The sequence below is a fragment of the Rhinopithecus roxellana genome, chromosome 15 (assembly GCF_007565055.1).
Source record: "Rhinopithecus roxellana isolate Shanxi Qingling chromosome 15, ASM756505v1, whole genome shotgun sequence".
In the NCBI taxonomy this organism is placed as follows: Eukaryota; Metazoa; Chordata; class Mammalia; order Primates; family Cercopithecidae; genus Rhinopithecus; species Rhinopithecus roxellana.
Window position 1 is genome coordinate 19,652,215 of NC_044563.1, and position 14,306 is coordinate 19,666,520.

At 43.4% G+C, this 14,306-nt stretch overlaps 1 protein-coding gene across 1 annotated transcript in view; it reads left to right on the forward strand.

The window, feature by feature from the left end:
* The window catches only part of LOC115893597 (oxysterol-binding protein 1-like), a 34,257-nt gene extending 23,203 nt beyond the window's left edge, over positions 1-11,054 (forward strand). The window contains exons 9-13 of the mRNA XM_030918294.1: positions 3,922-4,025; positions 5,212-5,307; positions 7,141-7,322; positions 8,426-8,646; positions 8,732-11,054. Of these exons, the coding sequence (XP_030774154.1) occupies positions 3,922-4,025; positions 5,212-5,307; positions 7,141-7,322; positions 8,426-8,646; positions 8,732-8,874 (746 nt within the window). The 3' untranslated portion in view covers positions 8,875-11,054. The remainder of the gene's footprint in view (positions 1-3,921; positions 4,026-5,211; positions 5,308-7,140; positions 7,323-8,425; positions 8,647-8,731) is intronic.
* The last annotated feature ends 3,252 nt before the right edge of the window (positions 11,055-14,306 follow it).

Below are 14,306 nucleotides of genomic sequence, written 5' to 3' on the forward strand. Positions count from 1 at the left end.
GCCAAGGCAGGAGGATCACTTGGGCCCAAGAGTCTGATAGCAGCCTGGGCAACATAGGGAGACCCCCATCTCTACAAAAAAAAAAAAAAGAATGATTGCTTTGACAGTCTTTTCCTTTCAGCATTTTGCTTATATCATCCCATTGCCTTCTGGCCTCTATGACTTATTTTTCTTGTCCTTTTTCCAGTTTTTTTATTTCATATTTTTTATTTTTATTACTTACTTTATTTTTTTCAGACAGAGTCTTGCTCTGTCTCCCAGACTGGAGTGCAGTGGTATGATCTTGGTTCACTGCAACCTCCCGCTCCTGGGTTCAACTGATTATCCTGCCTCAGCCTTCTGACTAGCTGGGACTACAGGCGTGCACCACCACAACTGGCTAACTTGTATTTTTAGTAGAGATGGGATTTCACCATGTTGGCCTGGCTGGTCTTGAACTACTCACCTCAAGTGATCCACCTGCTTCGGCCTCCCAGAGTGCTGGATTACAGGCATGAGCCACTGTGCCTGGTCTCTAATTTTTTAATTGTAAAATACACGTAACATAAAATTTAGCACCTTACCAATTCTTAAGTGTAGTGGTCAGTGGTATTACATACATAATGTTGTGCAACCATCACCACCCTCCATCTCCAAAACTCTTAATCTTGTAAAATGGGAACTCTATATACATTACAAAATAATTTTTTTTTTTTTTTTTTTTTTTTTTTTTGAGATGGAGTCTCGCTCTGTCGCCCAGGCTGGAGTGCAGTGGCGCCATCTCGGCTCACTGCAAGTTCCGCCTCCTGCGTTCATGCCATTCTCCTGCCTCAGCCTCCTGAGTAGCTGGAACTACAGGCAACCCACCACCATGCCCCGCTAATTTTTTGTACTTTTAGTGGAGATGGGGTTTCACCGTGGTCTCGATCTCCTGACCTCGTGATCCACCCACCTCCACCTCCCAAAGTGCGGGGATTACAGGCGTGAGCCGCCATACCCAGCCTCCTTTGCCCATTGTTGACTTGAGTTCTTTAGTGTCAGGGAATGCTGGCCTCATAGAATGAGATGGTAGAGGAGGAGGTGTTGGTTAAGAGATTTAGGCCGGGTGCAGTGGATCGTGCCTGTAATCCTAGTATTTTGGGAGGCTGAGGTGGGAGGATCGCCTGAGCCCAGAAGCTCAAGACCAGTTTAGGCAACATAGTGGGACCCTGTCTCTACAAAAAATGAAAAACTTTAGCTGGGCGTTGTGGCATATGCCTGTAGTCCCAGCTACTTGGGAGACTGAGGAGGGAGGATCGCTTGAGCCCAGGAGGTCAAGGTTGCAGTGAACTATGATTGCACCATTGCATTCCAGTCTGGGTGACAAAGCAAGATCCTGTCTCAAAAAAAAAAAAAAAAAAAAAAAAAAAAACATTGTGTGTGTGGTGGCTCACGCCTGTAATCCCAGCTCTTTGGGAGGCCGAGGTGGGCGGATCACGAGTTCAGTAGTTTGAGACCAGCCTGGCCAATATGGTGAAACCCTGTCTCTACTAAAAATACAAAAATTAGCTGGGCGTGGTGGTGGGCTCCTGTAACTCCAGCCACTCGGGAGGCTGAGGCAGGATTGTTTGAACCCGGAAGGTGGAGGTTGCAGTGAGCTGAGACTGCACCACTGCACTCCAGTCTGGGTGACAAAGCAAAACTCCATCTGGAAAACAAAAGAAAAAGAAACCCAGAGATTTAGAATATGTTTAGGTGGAGCAAATATTTCGAATGTGTTTGTGAAGATTAAATGAAATAATGCATGAGGAGGCAATAGCACGGCGCCTAGTACACAGCAAGTGTTCTCAGTGAGTTGCTGTTATTATCATTAATGTCATAGCCTTCATTGTTGTTATCCTTATCTGCCAAGGCAGGGCTACTTTAATTTTTTGTATAAGAAACATGTCTAAACCACAACTGGTGAGTTATTTTTATTAGTGGTTACAGAGAGAACTTAGGGTTATACTTTTACTGGAATCGACTTTTTAATTTTATTTTATTTTATTTTATTTTATTTATTTTATTTTATTTTTTGAGATGGAGTCTCACTCTGTTGCCCAGGCTGGAGTGCAGTGGCGCGGTCTCGGCTCACTGCAAGCTCCGCCTCCTGGGTTCACGCCATTCTCCTGCCTCAGCCTCCCATATTTTTATTTTTTATTTTTGAGACAGTGACTCACTCTGTCGTCCAGGCTGGAGTGCAGTGATGTGATCTTGGCTCACTGCAACCTTTGCCTCCTGGGTTCAAGTGATTCTCCCACCCTCAGCCTCCCGAGTAGCTGGGATTACAGGCACACACCACCACACCCAGCTAATTTTTTGTATTTTTAGTAGAGATGGGGTTTCACCATGTTGGCCAGGCTGGTCTTGAACACCTGACGTCAAGTGATCTGCCCACTTTGGCCTTCCAAAGTGCTGGGATTATAGAGGTGAGCCATCCCACCTGGCCTGGAATTGACTATTATTAACTATCTTTTTAAATTTTTGATTATTTTGAACCCTCAGTTATCTATCCTGTGAAACCACTGATTTTGTTATTCATTGGAGATTGACTCATAGGAACAGGAGTCAGCTATATGTTTCAAGCATTTTATTAGGCAAATAAACAGACATTTACTGCACAATAGGACGGATTATCCCGAGTTTACAGATGATAAAACCAAGGCCCTTGAAACATTCATAGTGCAATACTGTAATGCAATTCTGACACTAACCACCCAGAGTTCCCGCGGATTCCCTAAGTTAAGGGCATAGTACCCAACAAGATTGCCCTTGCTTCAGATGCCAGCAACAAGTTGGAGGCCCTAGGCCACCTGCACTTCTGATAACTGGCTGTAAGTTCAGGAGTTCCCACAACTACCTCAGGTTTGATAATTCATTAGAATGACTCAGAACTCAGGAAAGTGCTCTAGTTATCATTACCGTTTTATTATTCAGGGTACAAATCAGGGCCAGCCAAACGAAGGGACCCATAGGGTGAGGTCTGGGAGGGTCCTGAACACAGAACTTTGTGTCCTGTCACCATGGAATCAGAGCACATCACCCTCTTGGCACACTGATATATTCATCAACCAGGAAACTCCACTGAGCTTTGGTGTCCAGAGATTTTAGTAGGGCTTCATTATTTAGGTTTGATTGCAGGATTTAATTCAATATCCAGATCCTCTTTCATCACCGGAGGTCAGGAAGTTAACCCAGTATCAGGTGACTCAAAACCCTGTCTCTAATCACATGGTGGAGCCTGGCTTGTTCTCATCCTAAGTTATTAGCATTAGCTCTCTGGGGCCCACCATGAGTCACCTCATTAGTATAAATTGTCAAGGTCCACCATAAATAACAGAGATACTCCTGTCACTTGGGAAATTATAAGGGTTTTATTCTTCATTATATAACAGAGGGTCATACATCTAATGAGGACTAGAGCCAGGATTTAATCCAGTTCTGTCTGATTTCAAAGCCCCAGCTCTATCCACTATTCCATTTTTACAATTAAGGGGCCTTAAATAAGTGGTTTGTTTAAGGTCACACAGCTAGTAACTAACAATAGAGCCCGGTCCCAGTACAGACTACCAATGTGTGCTCCTTCCATAATGCAATTACTTCCACGATGCATGTTGGGGCACATTTGACTTGTTTCTGTGAATTTTGCGGTTGTGTTATAGAACACAGCGCCCTGGCTGAGGTATATCAGTTGCCAGGGTTTGTCATCATGTAGTTATGTTTTATTCATAGATTGTTAAAAGTCAAGTGAGAAAAATTCAGTCAATACTTCCAGCATTTAAGAAAGTATAAGTCATTTTTATTGTTTTATTTCTAAAAGTAATAAATATCAATAGAAAGAAATTAATCCATTACTGTTTTGAGGCTGCATGATGCTATTTTTCTGACATTTGGCTTAATTTGGATACCTCTTTCTGCTTCCAGGTACCATTCATTGTATTTTCCATGCAACTGGGCACCACTACACTTGGAAGAAAGTTACCACAACTGTACACAACATTATTGTGGGCAAGTTGTGGATAGATCAGGTGAGGAAAGGTACCTAAAGTGCGTGTGAAGTTTAAAAGAATACCTCTTTAGATATATTTCTGCAGTATTTAGGACATGTGAACTGGTCCCAGAATGTTCCTACCGATTCATCAGTTTCTCCTAAGGAATTTCTCTCAGGCAGTAACCCTACCTCTACCTCCCCAAGTTTCTGTACCACAAATTATTGTTTATAAAGGACCAAATTATAACATTCATCAGTGACTATTCTGCTAGGACTGTGTTGGGTGCTACGACAGGGAGAGAAAACAAACGTGGCCCCAACTCTTAATTCTTTCATTATTCATCAAATATTTATTGCCAGGCAGTATGCTAGGTCCTGGGGATACAAAGTCTGATGAGATGTCCCTCAAGAAGTTATTATATCATTAGAGATATATGACCAATGTGTAGGTTGGAAAGTATGCAGCAACATACACTAATATAAAAGATGCCCTACGATAGTATCTGATTAATTGTCAGTTTGCTCTTAAGACAATGGTTGCAGTAAATTTAGAAAAGAGGGAATACTGTCTTCTGAGCAGTCAGGAAAGGCCTCACAGTAGATATGGGAATTAAGCTGAATCTTAAAGTGTGGTTTGGGATTCAGAAGATTGAAAGGAAGGGAAAATGGGCCCGGCATGTTGGCTCATGCCTGTAATCCCAACATCTTGGGAGGCCAAACTGGGAGGATCACTTAAGCACAGGAGTTTGAGACTAGCCTGGGCAACATAGTGAGACCTTGTCTCTACAAAAAATTTTTTTAAAAAAAAAGAAGAAAAGAGGGAAAATGAAATGAGTCAAGTATAGAAAGACCCACCATATGTAATTTGAAATTGTGAGTAGAGTATTTTGATTTAAGCAGAAGAGTTCATGAAGGGTACTAGTGAGGGATTGGTTTGGAAAGGTAAATTATCATGTGAATTTCAGTATATGTGCTGAAGGTCAAATCATGCCATCTAACATGTGAGATACAATTCAAAACACGTGGTCACTTGGTCTTGATCTCACCCTGGAAAAGCAAGGTTACATAGGGATTCTATAGCATGCCCAAGGCTAGCTAAAATCGGAATCTTAAACAAGGGATTACTAGAATGTAAGATTGAAAAGTAAAGAATTATGAACCATGGATTTGGCAGACATTGAATTTATCCAGTCTTAATAAAACTGAATTTTTTCATTTTACAGTCTGGTGAAATTGATATTGTGAATCACAAGACAGGAGACAAGTGTAATCTTAAATTCGTTCCTTATAGCTACTTCTCTCGGGATGTAGCAAGAAAGGTAAGGGGAGTTTAAATTACATCACTTAGCATGCATCTCTTAGAAAGCATACTCCTTTAGGACTGGGATGTATATACACGTGGGGAGGTGTGGGGGGTGTGTACATTATATATAGTGTATGTGTACATATAGTGATTCAAAAAAAGTACAGGTGAAAGGCTGGGCACGGTGGCTCACAGCTGTAATCCCAGCACTTTGGGAGGCTGAGGCGGGCAGATCGCGTGAGGTCAAGAATTTGAGTCCAGCCTGGCCAACATGGTGAAACCTTGTCTCTACTAAAAATACAAAAATTAGCTGGGTGTGGTGGCACGTGCCTGTATCCCAGCTACTCGGGAGGCTGAGGCAGGAGTATCACTTGAACCTGGGAGGCAGAGGCTGCAGTGAGTCTCGCACCATTACACTCCAGCCTGGGCGACAGAGTAAGACTCTGTCTCAAAAAAAAAAAAAAGGAAAAGAAAAAGAAAAAAAAGGTAGAGGTGAAGGAGAAAGTCAGCAAGAAATACTATATCGTATTACTAAAACAATTCCTTCTCTTTTCTGGGAATGACAATAAGTGAGGAAGTGAAAGTGTCAAGAGCAATGAGAAATTGAAAATGGGAAACACAGCCGAGGCAGGCGGATCACCTGAGGTCAGGAGTTCAAAACCAGCCTGACCAGCATGGAGAAACCCTATCTCTACAAAAAATACAAAATTAGCCGGGCATGGTGGCACATGCCTGAAATCCCAGCCACTTGGGAGGCTGAAGCGGGAGAATTGCTTGAACCGGTGAGGTGGAGGTTGCAGTGAGCCTATCACACCATTGCCCTCCAGCCTGGGCAAAAGAGAGAAACGCCATCTCAAAAAAAAGAAGAAGAAGAAAAGAGAAAAAGAGAAAGTAAATGGGAAAGCACAGAGGAAGGACTAATAAAAGATTTCAGGAAGAAGGGATTTGATCCCTGAGAAGTTTGAGAAGTTTAATGGGGAGTTGTGTGATACCACCATAATGATTTGTGTCATGAGTTTCTGTGGGAGACTGAAGAATAGCTGGGGATTTCAATCTGTTTATGGGTCCCTATGAATTTCTGGAGAGAAGAAAATATAATTCTGAGTACCAGTCAGATGCTTTTTCTGCATGTATCTTTGATACAAAACTCCCTGGGAAGGGTAATGAGGGGAGGGGACAGAGAGCAAGGAGGAAGTGGGGATAGTTAATGGGTACAAAAAAATAGAATAAAGTCTAGTATTTGCTGGCACAACAGGGTGACTGCAGTCAAAAATAATTGTACATTTTAAAATAACAAAGAGTATAAAATAAAAATAAAAAGTTTACCAAAAATCCCCATATGACAAAAAATGGTAATGAAATCCCCAAGTCATGGCTCAGTTATTTCAAGTAGCAGAAAAAAAATACAACAAAATAATTTGAGGCCAGGCATGGTGGCTCATGCCTATAATCCTAACACTTTGGGAGGCAGAAATAAGAGGATTGCTTGAGCCAAGGAGTTCAAGACCTGCCTGGGCAACATAGCAAGACCCTTTTTCTAAAAAAAAAATTAAAGAATTAGCCAGATGTGGTGGCACATGCCTGTAGTCCTAGCTAGTCGAGTGGCTGAGGTGAGAGATCACTTGAGCCCTAGAGTTGGAGGCCACAGTGAGCTATGATTGCATCAGTGTACTCCAGCCTGGGCAGTAGAGCAAGATCCCATCTCTAATAATAATAATAATTTGGATGACTCCCTGGTGTTTGTTATAACAGGATCTAACCAGTATTTATCCTAGGACTTCCAGTATAGTCAGGTAAGCTAATTCACAATGAATTCTATATAGCCAAGCCCTGTTCTCCACCCTTGCAGGTGACAGGGGAAGTGACAGATCCATCAGGAAAAGTCCACTTTGCCCTTCTGGGGACATGGGATGAGAAAATGGAATGTTTCAAAGTACAGCCAGTCATTGGGGAAAATGGGGGTGATGCTCGACAGAGAGGCCATGAAGCAGAGGATAGCAGGGTCATGCTGTGGAAAAGGAATCCTTTACCGTGAGTATCAGTATACATGCTGCCCAGATACCACTTTGCCCTTGACTGTGGAGCAATATCGAAGGCATTTCTGCCTGCCCTCTCACTTAATTATGTGAGGAATTGAGCAAGGGAAATTGAGACCTTTGGAGAGATTAATAGAAGGTTGTCATTGTGTGATTTGACTTGCAGGATATGCTTATTTCAAACCAAACTACATCTGACAAAAAATACTTTGTGCTGTGGTCCTTTGGATTGTGATTCAGAAGGATATTTTTCTACTGTTTAGAGCAAAACTGTTCAAAAGTGGCTAGAGGAGGAAGGTGCCTACCACCTGTTAACAGTTTAGCCTAAAGGCCCATCAGCAGCCAGGTGCGGTGGCTCACACCTGTAATCCCAGCACTTTGGGAGGCCAGGGCAGGTGAATCCCTTGTGATTAGGAGTTCAAGACCAGCCTGGCCAATATGGCGAAACACTGTCTCTACTAAAAATACAGAAATTAGCTACATATGATGGTGCGCACCCATAATCCCAGCTACTTGAGAGGCTGAGGCATGAGGATGACTTGAGCCCAGAAGTGTGAGGTTGCAGTGAGCTGAGATCATGCCACTGCACTGCAGCCTAGGTGACAGAGTGAGACTGTCTAAATAAATAATAAAAAGAGAAAAAAGCCTAGCAGAAAAGAACGATCCCTGAGACAATGTGCAGGACTTTGGAAACAAGATGGAGGTCACTTATTTCCTGTCATCAAATCTAATAAAGTCAATTTGTAGTGATAGCCAAGATTATCCCAGAGAGAGGTTAAAAAGAAAACTAAGGAAACAGGAGTGAGGAATTTTCATTCAGTAGAATGTTTCCTTCTTTCTATTGAATGTAGATAATTTCAGCTGGGCGCCACACAACACCAGAAGACTGTGGAACTGAGTGATGCCGGGGAGGAGATGGGGAGTGATCTCTCCTTTAGTTAGGGCAACGTGACATGGTCCTAGATCCTTTTCACAGACCCTGTTTTTGTAGAACAGCCTTGGTGATGTGGCCTTGGCAGTGTACTTAGTTGTTGTTGCTCCTTAAATAGGGTCTGGGCTCTGGGATTACCATTTCTTTTTCTTATCTTCTACTTTTAGGAAGAATGCAGAAAACATGTATTACTTCTCAGAGCTTGCTCTGACTCTCAATGCTTGGGAAAGTGGCACTGCCCCCACAGACAGCCGGTTACGACCTGACCAGAGACTGATGGAAAATGGGCGCTGGGATGAAGCAAATGCGGAGAAGCAGCGCCTGGAGGAAAAACAAAGACTTTCCAGAAAGAAGAGAGAAGCAGAAGCTATGAAAGCCACAGAGGATGGTAATGAACTTCCCTTCTACTCTTCTTTCTTGATGCATAGAGAATGCCAGCACTAATTTTTTTCTTTCCTCTCTTTTCCTTTTAGGCACACCATATGATCCCTATAAGGCACTGTGGTTTGAGCGGAAGAAGGACCCTGTTACCAAGGAGTTAACCCATATTTATAGGGGAGAATACTGGGAGTGTAAAGAAAAACAGGACTGGAGCTCATGCCCGGACATTTTCTGAAATGGCAGTAACAAAAAAGAGGAGCATCTAATGGAGAAGAGGACAGAGGATGTGTGGGAAAGCTAGCAGTTGTGACTCTCTTGCCAAGTGCTTTCCTCAAGTTTGTCTCTCTTGACCAATCATTTTTTCCAAATCAATCACCAGAAGGAGACATCAGTGGTGGTGATTGGCTGGTTGCCTTAGCTGATTGAAACTGAAATCGACATATGAGATACTAGGTCTGTAAGGGAGAGGTTTAGTGGCTGAAGGTTAGTGTATTCCACATCCACAAAGTCAAGTATTCTGGGCTCTTCTTTCTCCCTCTGCCCCCGTTTAAGATGATGTCACTTACCCTCCCCTTGTAGTATCCTGCTCAGCCAAGATCTGCGTAAGATTATGATTCAGGGGCATTTTGGTGCTGTTCAAAGCAAGAACCGAATTTAGAAGTTCCCTTAAAAAGAAACATGTAAGACTTAACCAATGGAGGCATCGTGAATGGTTGCAGTGGAGCTTAGGTATAACATCATCAAATGTGTTCACACATGGGGTCGGTTTAATGGAGTGTCCACGCGGAGATAACTGCGATATTGGAACACCTGTGAGAGAGATTGTTGTATAGGGCTGGAATATTCAGAGTTACATTCTTGGAAGTTTCTGTTTTTACTTGCATCGAACACCCCTCTGTTGTTCTCCATCATCTTTAGTAGCAACTGGAGACCACTTTGGTGGTTGGTAAGAGGGGTGCATTCTCCTCACAAAGGGGTTTTATGGACTTTCTCTGGCGGAGAACTTCTGAGAACACAGGCAGGATGGGAAAAGACTACTAGTCACTTTTGCTTTCCCAGCCCCCCTCAGTGCCATCCTTCATTGTCTTTCTGGCTTCTCTTCTTTCTCCTGGCACAGTACCATTTTGGGTCTTTGCCCCAGTGTGGAGCAAAACATTGCCTGTCCCATTCTGATATACTTCAGAATTTGAGAGGAGAAGTTAATCTGAAACAAAAGTTTTCACCATCTCTCAAGCCCCAAGGACTGGAGCCACCTCTGGAATAATGTGTTAAATATCTGTATATTATATATATGTAGAGAAAAATCTAATTTTTTGGTTTGATTTTCTTCCCATTAAGAATCTTGTTTTTTGATATCCCTTGTCTCCCTGAGACTCTCTCTCGGACACGTGTTGATGTGGATGGCACTCCTCTGCTCTCCATTTTTTATGGGCAGAGAGATTCAAAACCTGAGTAGGATCATGTCTGGCAGTTACTAAACAGGGACTTTGTCCATGGTTTGTATCATGGGGTGCCTACTGCTGTCTAAACTCTGCTCTCCTAATTAGCTGACTCTTGAAAATGAAATCCTAACCTCTTTCCTGCCTCTTTTCTTTCTCTTTTTAGGAAGAGTATGGGTAGAAAGTCCGGAGGGCAACTTCCAGTTTAATTCTGCTCTGTCCGGCACATGGGCTTAAACCCCAAAAGAACTTTCTTCCTAGTATGTGGGGCTTAAAGCACTGTCGTGTGGGGTGGATCAGATAATTGCTCCTGTGGGGCCCTGGCTTCCTTCTCTGTTTGTTCTGTATTTGTTTTCGTTGTCTTGTTGAGAAATATCCCTGTGCAACCCACCCTTGGTTGAGGATCACAAATTGAGGTGCCTTCCTTGTATGCTTTTTGTTAGTATTTTTTGTTTTGTTCCTTAACTGCTGAGCCTCAGCCAGCGTGGGTCCTGGGGGAAAATATCATTCCAAAGGAAGCCATCCCTGCGAGGAAATTGGTTTTACTGGGTAAAGTAGTACTTTTATTCCTTCCCTTATCCCTTCCTTCCTAGTTGTGATAAACATGGGAGAGGAGTGACTTTGACTGCTGGGGAATTTCCTCCTAAGAACCTTATTCCCAAAATAAGCCAGGGGTTATGTCAAGGCTTCTTTCAAGGAGGCTCATAAAAGCAGTGACCTCATCTGGGGCTTTGGATAGAGTGAGAATTCCCCAACTAAATTGGACTTCTCTGCTTTATCCCCTTCCTTCACCATCTGCACTACATTTCTGGCTTGATCCCCAATCAGATTCCCGCTAATGGAAGAAGTTTAGAATCTTTCAGGTGGAATAAAGTCACATGAAAACAAAACACAACTATATATATTTTCAGTTTTTTTGCCTTATTGCTTTTTTCCAAAAAAAAAACTACTAAATTAAATAATTTTTTTAAAGTCATATTGTTTGTCTGATTCACTTCTGCTGCTAGGCAGGAAGTGGTGCTGGGGAGGGGAAGGAGAACTGGTCCAATGGTAATTTGTTCTGCTCGAGAATCTGAGATCCCAGAAGCCCTGGTCTTCATGAGAAATGGAAAGAAAAGCTGTTCACCACCACTCTGGAGGGCCGTGAGCAGAGGAGTCGTTTTAACAGCCCCTGCTGCTTCAATTGACAGTCAACATCCCACCTTGGTACAGGGGAATAGTTTTTAGTGTTTTTGATATTGGGCCTGCTTCACTTCAAAAAAATAAAAATTTTCCCTATAAATTGAATTTATCTTGTCCATTTAGATTCTCAGATTGTTGGCTGTTTTATGTAGGAATTCAAATTCTGTTTTTTGTTTGAGACAGGGTCTCACTCTGTCGCCCAGGCTGGAGGGCAGTGTCATGACAGCTCACTGTAACATCTGCCTCCTGTGCTCAAGTGATTCTTTCCACCTCAGCTCCCCAAGTAGCTGGGACCACAGGTGCATGCCACCAGAGCCAGATAATTTTTGAATTTTTAGTAGAGACAGGGTTTTGCCATGTTGCCCAGGCTGGTCTTGAATTCCTGAGTTCAAGCAATCCACCAGCCTCTGCCTCCCAAAGTGCTGGGATTACAGGTGTGAGCCACTGCACTTGGCCTCAAATTCTGTTTTTGAAACAAGCAATTGAGTTTTGATTTGAAGACCTTTGAGAAAACTAATGATAGTGAACATGTTTGTACAAGTTTTCACTGGAAAGTTCAGGTTCAGGGAGCGGATAGGCAAAGTAACCTATGGTCCTGGCGGGGGCTCAGATCACAGCAAGCGCAATTCCTGCCCGTGGGAGGGACCTCACATTTGCTGAGCATCTTCCTACATGTACAGGGTGCTGAAATAGGAACTCTGACCATGCTCTGGCTTACGCATGAATAATTTTAAGAGGAAAATGTTGCAATCATTTTGAAGATGAAGGAAACCTAATTTAAATTCACTCATGGTCATGTAGCTGGTCAGTTAGTCACAGTGTTGGAATTCAAAGCTGAGTTGGGTTTGTGATCTCTACAGTCCTGTGCTCTGGAAGAAACTCTGGGTTGGAAGGCAGCTGATAAGCACTTTCCTCCTAGATTGTATCACATAATGCATAAATGCACATTTCCATTTCCAGAAGCTAATTAATGTCAATAGCACCATTTCTTTTTTTCCTTTTTTTCCTTTTTCCTTTTTTTTTTTTTTTGAGATGGAGTCTCGCACTGTCACCCAGGCTGGAGTACGATGGTGTGATCTCAGCTCACTGCAACCTTCACCTCCCAGGTTCTAGTGATTATCCTGCCTCAGCCTCCTGAGTAGCTGGGATTACAGGCACCCGCCACCACGCCCAGCTAATTTTTTGTATTTTTAGTAGAGATGGCATGTCACCATGTTGGCCAGGCTGGTCTCGAACTCCTGACCTTGTGATTCACCCGCCTCAGCCTCCCAAAGTGCTGGGATTACAGGCGTGAGCCACCGTGCCCAGCAGCACCATTTCTTTTAAGGCTCTACATGAAGAAAGGAGCATCCCTGCAATTCAGCCTACAGGCTCCTTGATTGATCAAGGCCCTCATGTCTACAAAGTTGGCTCTGATGTCAGGGATGATTTTCTAGCCTGGTTCTTAGGAAGGCCACCTAAGTTCAAGTCATTTGCCTGATTCCCATTGGCTGGATTTGATACTAAGTTTCAGCGAAGGTTTTTTTTTTCTGGCAAGCTAAGGAACCACTGCAGTAGACCCCTGACATTTGTGAGAGCTGCATCCTGCAATCTTGAATACTACCATGGCATACAATGTCCTGCATTAGGGACAATCAAATGTAGCTGAAACATTTAACGATCCCTCATTGAATCCTTTATTATTTTTACTGTTTAAGATGGAGGTCTCGGCCGGGCGCGGTGGCTCAAGCCTGTAATCCCAGCACTTTGGGAGGCCGAGGCGGGCGGATCACAAGGTCAGGAGGTCGAGACCATCCTGGCTAACACAGTGAAACCCCGTCTCCACTTAAAAAAAAATACAAAAAATTAGCCGGGCGAGATGGCGGCGCCTGTAGTCCCAGCTACTCGGGAGGCTGAGGCAGGAGAATGGAGTGGACCCGGGAGGCGGAGCTTGCGGTGAGCTGAGATCCGGCCACTGCACTCCAGCCTGGGCGACAGAGCGAGACTCCGTCTCAAAAAAAAAAAAAAAAAAAAAAAAAAAAAAAAAAAAAGAGATTGCTAAAGAATGAGTTGGTCCTGAGATATGCCTAGAGATTTTTATTTTTTTTATTTTTATTTATTATTATTTTTTTTTTTTGAGACGGAGTCTTGCTCTGCCTCCCAGGCTGGAGTGCAGTGGCCGGCTCTCAGCTCACTGCAAGCTCCGCCTCCCGGGTTCACGCCATTCTCCTGTCTCAGCCTCCCGAGTAGCTGGGACTACAGGCGCCCGCCTCGTCGCCCGGCTAGTTTTTTGTATTTTTTAGTAGAGACGGGGTTTCACCGTATTAGCCAGGATGGTCTCGATCTCCTGACCTCGTGATCCGCCCGTCTCGGCCTCCCAAAGTGCTGGGATTACAGGCTTGAGCCACCGCGCCTGGCTGAATTTTTTTTTTTTTTTTTTTTGAGGAGATTTTTAAATTAATTATTAATTCCACATTTACTCCAGCCTGTTATGTGACATACATTGGGGATACAAATAGCAAGAAAGAGCATAAACAGGCAATTGCAATCCAGTTTTATAAGGGGTGTGAAAGCACTGTAGGGACAACTATTCTCTAGTGAATTAGGAGGGAGGGGATAGAGACATGTCTGAGAAGACTTCTAGAACTAGGAGAATGTATGTGAGCTGAGAGTTGCAGGTTACATAGGGATTAGGAGAAGGGCAACGTCAAAAATGCTGCAGGGAGGAAGATGAAACGCAAGGGCAAAGCATTCTGAGTTCAGATGACTGCATGAATAGCTTGCGTTTAGGGTCAAAGAGAGAGCACTGAGATATGCTACCGGAGAAAGGTTAGCCCCAAGTTATGGAAGCCTTTACATACCCTATGGAGAAGCCATGTAGCACCTGCCTGCAATTCTAACATTTTGAGAGGCCAAGGCAGGAGGCTCCGTTGAGCCCAGGAGTTCGAGATCAGCCTGGGTAACATGGTGAGCCCCTGGTCTCTGTTTATATTTAAAGCGGGGGAAAAAAGCCTGGGGTTTTTTTCTTTGCTTTGCTTCTTATTTATTTATTTATTTGTTTGTTTAT